Source organism: Vanellus vanellus, assembly GCF_965231255.1.
Source record: "Vanellus vanellus genome assembly, chromosome: 25".
Taxonomy (NCBI): Eukaryota; Metazoa; Chordata; class Aves; order Charadriiformes; family Charadriidae; genus Vanellus; species Vanellus vanellus.
The window spans coordinates 5,610,727-5,617,969 of NC_138930.1; the positions used below are offsets into that span (position 1 = coordinate 5,610,727).

Sequence of the window (7,243 nt, forward strand, 5' to 3'; positions counted from 1 at the left end):
TTCAGATGGACTTAGCTGTTAAAGCATGGCACAGACTCCTTCCCCCACCCCGTTCACAGCTGCCAAGGCAGGAGCGGAGTTCCCAGAAGTGCTCTCCGCAGGTCTTCTACCCTGAGAGCAGGTGTTGGCGGGGGGTGTGTGCGTGTGTCTCTGCTCCCGTGGGTGAGCGGCGTGATGCTGTTGGCTGCCTGGAATGTGCTGCGGTGCGTTAAGTGGGGAAAAGAGCAAAGCTAATGTGAGCTTGTGTTTTTTGGGGTGTGATCCGTAAGCGCTGAACCATGCGGGCGGGTTGAGCAAAGGGTCCTCCCAGAGCCTGCGTGATAAAAGTCTGCGACCTTGTGGCATTGTTATATATAAGGCATCATATGGTGGGGAAAAAAAAAAAAATTTGCAGAGAGCGTTGTAACTTTTCCATGTAAAGCAATCTAACTGGCATTAAACAAGTTGTGAGTTTACGTCTCTTGGACTTGATGGCTCCACTTTGCTTTTCCAGGGTGAGATGTGGGGCGCAGCGAGTCCCTGGGTGTGCTGGAGCTGCCCCCCTGGGTTCAGAGGCCCCTGTGGTCCTGCAGCGCCCGCCCCGGCTCCGGAGGTACCAGCGTTCCCAGCACAGGTCCTGCCTGCCATTTATTGCTCCCGCCTGCCCGCTCCTGTTTGCTTTCCTGCTGCTGGAAAACCCAGGAGGTGCAGCCCCAGCCCGCCCTGCCCCTCTTCCCCTCTGTGGGGCAGGGAGGGATCAAAGGTGCCCCTGCCCTGGTGCAGACCCGCCTCGTGCCCCCCTCCTTGGCGTGGGGCAGTTACGGGGTGCCGGTTATGGCACTCTTCGCTCAGGGGCGGCTGCAATGAGGCCGTGGCAACCCCCCCGCCCCCCAGTGACCAGTATGTAACACTGGGGGAGCCGTGCTAGGCTCAAGCAGGCCATGTGCTGGAAGACCACCCCTTATGGTGGGGAGGGAGGGACGAGAAGGTGGAGGGACCCTGGTCCACCCCCTGCATCGCCCTCCGCCACTGGCAGTGGGCCTACACCATCTGGGCTGGGGGGGAGTGGGATCCCCTGTCCCCAGGTCCGCAGTTGAGCTGGAGTGGTCTGAGGTGGGGGAGGGATGGTACAGGGAACTGGGAGGAGAAAATAGCGGGGCAAAGAGCTGTCAGTGCCTCAGTTTCCCCACCTCAGGGGTGGGGGGAAGCCCCAGGACCCCTCAGCCCACCCCAGCTGGGGTTGAGCTCAAGGGCTTTGGGGTGGCAGGACCCTGCTGTGGGGTGTAGGTCCTGCCGTGTCTCTGTCCCGCTCTGCTCCCCACCCCCAGCTGATGCCCAGTGCCTGCGGGAGGTGTCCTGGTGGGACCCCATCATCCCCACCTGAGACCCTGCACCCGCTGGGCCCCCTTCCTCTGGCAGGAGAGACCCATCCTGAGGGGGGAGTACTGTAAGAGCTGGGGGGGGGGCTGGCTGCAGGGCCCTGGGACCCCCAGTTGTGACCCCTTTCCCTCCATATCCCCCTTGTCACCCATAGCCAGAGCCCCCGGGGGGTGGGGGGCAGCTTAGGGTACGTCCCCATGCTCTCCTGCTGCTGTATCCCCCTCGCCACCCAGGACATCAGCACCCGGAGCCTCCTCCACCACCAGTAAAGTCCACTGGTTCTGCTGCCACCGGGGCCCCTGGCCCATTCCTGGGGAGCAGGGAGAGGATGGGGGGTGGCAGGAGGGGTGCTTGTCCTGTGGTGTTTGGCCTGGCTGGGTGCTGCTGGGGGGTGCCCAGCCCCCCAAATCCTGCCTGGGGTCAGGGCGCTCACAGCCTCCCCCAGCTTGTCCCAAGGAATAAGGCAGCCACGTGTCCTCGGGGAAGGGGCAATGTGCCCCCCTCCAGCCCAGAGTGCCTCCAGAGGGGGGGTCACATCTTTATTAATATAAAATAGTTCTGTCCCTTTGTCACTGCCTTGCCTGGCACTGGACCCTCCCTCCCCTCTCCTGCCACCCCCTCTCGGTGGTGAGGGATGGGGGGGGGGGGGGGGCTGACACCAGCCAGCCCCCCACGACCTTCTTGTTGCCCCCTGCGGAGCTCCCGAGGTTCCTCCTGCTGCTGCTCAGGGTGGGGAGACATAGAGGGAGCGAGACGGAGCCCCACAGCTTGTGTGGGCTCCCCCAGCATACTGGGGGGGGGGGGGGGGGGCTGGAAGGCACTTGGTGATGGAGCCCCCCGCGCTGTTCCCTGGGAGGTGGAGGGAGGGCTTGGAGCAGCCCCCGACTCTGTCCCCCGGCTGGGTCCTGGTGATGGCTGGGTCCTTGCTGGCCTCACGTCTTCTTGTACCTGGTGGGGGAGAAAGGCAGGCTGAGGGAGGGGGTCCCCACTGCACTGGGGACGGAGGGGCCCCCGCTACTCACTGGTGTGAGAGGTTGAGGTCTGGCCAAGCCCCCACGGACGCCAACTGCTGCTCCAGCTCCACGATGCGCAGACCGATGTACCCCGAGGACAGCAGCAGGGCCACCATCCTGGGGGACAGGCCAGTGTCAGGCACGGGGGTCACGGCCGGGCAGGAACAGTGCCACCGCCGGGGTCCCATGTGCCCACCCTGGGGACGCAGTGGCCGGGCCAATGCGGGTGCCCAAGGGGAGTCGGGAACCCCGGGTTGCCAGTGCCAGACTGGAGAGCCTGCCTGTGCAGTGGGGACGGGGACCTGGAGGGAGGGCGTCCCAAAGCCCCGAGGTGCACGAGCGGGTCCCGGTGACTCACAGCAGCAGGTAGATGAGGATGACGGTGTTGAGGGGGCTCAGCTGTGCCGTGGTCCGGGCCCACAGTGCAGTGTGGGGTCCTCCTGCCAGGATGAGGCGGTGGTGTCAGTGCCGGGGCTGCTGAGAGCCCCAGCCCGGCCTCTGTGGTCGGCTGTGCCCAAGGGCCGGCCCTGGGGTCAAGCCCCAGCAGCATCCCCCTCCCCAGGACCCCCTGACCCACCCCAGAGGCTGCGTGGCTTTGCCAAGGGCACCCGCTCACCGCTGCTCAGAGCTGGCACCGCCGCCGCCGCCTCTTCATCCTCCTCCTCCGCTTGCCTTGGCATCGGGCTCGGCCCATCTGTGCGCAACCGGGAGACATTCGATGAGTGCCCCAGGACCAGGGAGGGGACTGGGGGGGTCCTGGGGACCCAGAGGGGCACACTGGGCTACAGGGAGCTGATCCTGCGCTCCCCGATGCTGCGGGAGATGCTGTTTAGGTGGCCGAGGGCTGCGCGGTCCCTCCTGGACCGTGCACGGCTGGGGAAGGGGAGCAGAGCCGAGAGCCGTCAGCAGGCAGAAACGTGGGTGAGGACACGTGCGCTCGCACAAGCAGAGCTGTGAGAGTGCGAGGGATACGTGGGCTGCGGGGCGGCCGCTTACCCGGTAGCTCCTGGAGGCTGTCAGGCTCTGGGGTGCTCTGCTCCAGGTCCGACTGGCTCGAGGTCTGAAAGAGGACAAGCCCCGGTCACGGTGCACGTCCCCAAGGCACCCGCCCCCACAGCCGTGTGGGACACGAGTAGGACATGATGGGACTCGTGCCAGCCCCGAGAAGGGAGCCTTGAGGGTGCTGGGGTCTGCACCGCCTCCAGCTGGGGCTTTTCAACTCTATGTCCCCCCCCCCCCCCCCAAAAAAAAGCCTTCCTGGGGGGACGGGCGCCCACGCAGCATGGGCTGCCACCACCACATCTGAGCCCGTCGCAGCCCACGGCGCCAGGGCCGTACCTCCCTCGGCTGAAATCACAGAATGGTTTAGGTTGGAAGGGACCTTAAACATCACTGAGTTCCAACCACACGGACACAGGGAAATCCTCCTGCCGACCCTTTCCCAGCCTTACCAGAGGCTTCCGAAGGATTTCCTTGGTGTTCGGAGAGTCCGGTGGGCTCCAGCCATTGTCCTGGCCAAAGGGAGATGAAGGGGGGTGCCAGGGGCTGCCAGCCACCCCCAGTGGCCCTGCAATGCTGGGCACAGAGCCCCCCCGCATGCCTGGACCCCCGTCTGGCACCGTGCGTACCTGGAGGTGTTTGCAGACCGACTTCAGGAGCTGGTATGTGGCCTCCCGCTGGCGCAGCGACACGAAGAGGAACTGCCGGACAGCAGGAAAAGGATTTGTGCCCTCGGTCACAGCCCAGAGCCTGCCGGCCGCGGGGACCGGAACACCCCAAATTGGGCTGAGCCACCCCCAGCACCGCCCCCGTCCCCACTCTCTCACCTTCTCCCCATCGGCCGTGCGGATGCTGAGCGCGTTGGGCACCAGAAGCGCCGTGTTGGTCTTCTTGAAGGCTGAGATGGAGGTGACGGGGACCACCGCCTGTGCCAGGGGGAACCAGGCAGTGTCACTGTGTCCCTGGCTGCTGCCCGTGTATCCCACCGGAGCTGCCGGCCCCGCGCCCATTCCCAGCCTACCTTGATGTCCTTGAGCAGGAGGCTGGAGTGGAAGCAGACGTGGCGGGAGGAGATGTAGAGGCGGCCGTGGTAGGGCACCTCTCTCTGCCAGGCGCAGGAGAAGCAGGCCAGCAGCTCTTCCCGCTTGGCGAGCTCCCCGAAAGCTTTGCGGTAGCCAGTGGCACGCTTGCTCAGCTGCGATGGGGAGGCCGGGGCTTGGGGCCAGCGTGGCGTGGTGCTCGGGGCAGAGCCCTGACACCATGGGCACCCCGCACCCCCCCCTGCTCCATTGCCACCTCTGCCATGAAACCAGGACGGGCCACCCGCCCCGCAGAGAGTGTCCCGCCAGGACTGTGGCGCTGGGGCTGGGGGTCCCCCTTCCAGGTGCCCCAAGACTCACCGACGGGGACGGTTGTCCCTGTGCGGCCGCCGCAGCCTGCTCTGTCTCCTTGCAGAAGGAGGGGTCACAGGTTTTGGATCTGGAAAGGGGGTGAGTCCAGGGGCTGCCCCACGCGTGGGCATCGTGCCCTCTCGCCCAGGCAAGAGCACCCGGGGGGGGGGGGGGGGGGGGGGGGCACGGCCACACCAGACCAGTGGGAGGTGAGGGCGTGGGACGTGTTCCCAGCAAGGTGCAGCACCTACCTGGCGAGCACAGGGTGCCCCATCTGGGTGCCCCTCTCCTCCAGGCTCTGCCACCGCTTCTCCTCCAGCACCCCCCTTCCCCTCCTCCTCAGCTTCCCCGGCATGGAGGACGAGTCGCCCCGCAGCTGGGGGAGAGGGGGCAGGTTAGTGGGGGGGGGACGGTCCCCACACTGCCCGTCCCTACAGCACAGCAGCTCTGACGGTGTCACAGCCAGTCCCTCCCCCGGACGGGGGGGACACGGGGAGAGGGCTCCGTCCCTGCCAGCACCAGGAGAGCAAACCCCACCAGGTCACACCAGCACTTCTAACGCTGCCGGCTGCAATCCTCCACCGGTGCACGGGGCTCCCCTCGTCTGGATGCTCAGCAGCCCCCCCTCGGTGTCCCCACCGGCTCTCGGGGCTGCCGTGGGGTGCACAAACCCCCTCACAGCATCTCCGCTGAAGCCACCAGACGTCTGCCTGGCCCCGTGCCTCAGTTTCCCCAGCAGCACAGCCCTGCCCGGCCACAGCAGGCAGCAGTGCCGTGGTTAGTCCCTGCCCGCTGCCCCAGAGGGAGCGGTGCAATTACCATCATGCCAACCAGCTCCAGGAAAAGCCGCACCCCGTCCCCGCGGCCTCCCCGGTGCATGGGACCCAAACCCAGTGGCCGGAGCCACCCGGACCCCATCTTGCAGCCTGCACTCTGCCCTGGCGGGAGGGACGGCGTGTGCCAGGACGGACACCAGGTCCCCCAGCAGCGGCCAGGCCAGTTCCGCTCCCCACTAGCGGGTGGGCACCGGGGCGGGTGACGGTCCCCGTGTCCCTTCTAGTGCTGGGAGCAAGGTGTGTGGCTGAGCTGGCTACGGAGCGTGACGGCGCCGTGGCCGGATCCACACGCGGGCAGCAGAGCCCCCTCGCCGGGGCAGCCCCTGCCCACCCCACGCGGTACCTGGTGGTGGGCACAGTCGAGCCCTCCTGTCCCGTCCCGTCCGGCCTGCACCACGTCCCCACTTGTGTCCCGCTCCTTCGAGAGCCGTCTGCTGTCCGCAGCCACCTCCTTCTCCTCCTCCTCCCCGCCAGCGAGGAAGGGCAAGCAGGCGGGGCCGGCACTGGCCGCAGCAGGTTTGTAGGGAGGCGTAGGGGCAAATACCAGCCCCGGGGCTGGCAAGGTGGGAGCCGGTGACACCGAGCCCAGGAGGGCACTTGGGGGGGGGGGGGGGGCTGCAAAGGGGTGACTGGGCTTCACCGTTGCTGCCAGGGCAGAGCCGGGGGAGCACTGCACACCCCGGCCCCCAGTGGGCTGCAAGAAGCCGCCCTGCCACCATGCCCACCGTGTCCGTGGGCTCCTGGACAGGCAGTCCCTCGGGTGTGCCATGTGCCGCTGGCACCAGCCTGGCTGTCCCCCCCACAGCGGGACCCCCACGGGGCAGCTCGAGGGGTGCAAAGGGGCACAAAGCATGCTGACCCCACAGCTGCCCACCCCGGGGGTGTGTGTGTGTGTCACCCTGGCCACGGCCCTCTGCGTCCCCTGGTGCAGCGTGCTGCATGATCCCGGCCGGGAGCGGGGGAGCGAGGGGTTACCCCCCCCTCCCCCCCGAGCTACTGGTTCAGTGTCTCCCCGGAGTTGGGGACACGCAGCACCCCAGTGAGCACCCAGTGGGTGACCGTGTGCTCTGCGGGAACCTCTGTGACCACAGCCCTCAGGGTTGGGGGGGGGGGGTCAGCCGCCCCCATACCAAGCTGCTGTTTGGCCACCGCTCCCCCCTTCCCTGCTTCAGGGTCCCCCCCCCCCCGGGGGCAGAGCCCTGGGCAGAGCGCTGAGAAAAGCGGGGAGGGGGCAAGGCTGGGGTGTGTGGGGGGGGAACTCAGCAGAGCTGAGGGTCCGGGGGGGCGGTTGGGGAGAGGCCCCCCCCTCACCCTCCCAGTGGGGCGCTGGGGCATGTGCCAAGGCCACCGGGCCCCCGCCCCGGCTCAGCCCTTGCTCTCTGGACCGGGGGCTGATAACGCCATTCCCACAGCCCCGCTCCGGCCTTCAGCACAGCGAGGAGGGGGGTGGGGGGTGCTGCACCCCCACACCCCAACTCTGCTCCCCCGGGACCCAGGTCTGTCTCCGCACCCCAGTTCCATCCACCCCAGGACCCTCTGTGTCCCCTCTGTGACACAGCCCTGTGTCGTGTCCCCTCCTCCCCTCCCAAGTGTCCCCCCCCCCCCAAGACTTAGCTCCATCCCTGGGACTCAGATCCAGTCCCCC

The 7,243-nt window shown here is 67.3% G+C and overlaps 1 protein-coding gene across 1 annotated transcript; it reads right to left on the reverse strand.

Moving 5' to 3' along the window:
- Nucleotides 1-2,345: 2,345 nt before the first annotated feature.
- LOC309681489 (GRAM domain-containing protein 2A-like) lies at nucleotides 2,346-4,893 on the reverse strand (the record flags this gene model as incomplete). The annotated part of the gene is made up of 9 exons (XM_082495373.1): nucleotides 2,346-2,489; nucleotides 2,731-2,812; nucleotides 2,950-3,066; nucleotides 3,369-3,432; nucleotides 3,824-3,883; nucleotides 4,001-4,072; nucleotides 4,199-4,297; nucleotides 4,393-4,669; nucleotides 4,772-4,893. The coding sequence occupies 9 exons, from the start codon at nucleotides 4,891-4,893 to the stop codon at nucleotides 2,378-2,380; spliced, it is 1,005 nt and encodes a 334-aa protein (XP_082351499.1). The 3' UTR covers nucleotides 2,346-2,377.
- Nucleotides 4,894-7,243: the final 2,350 nt, after the last annotated feature.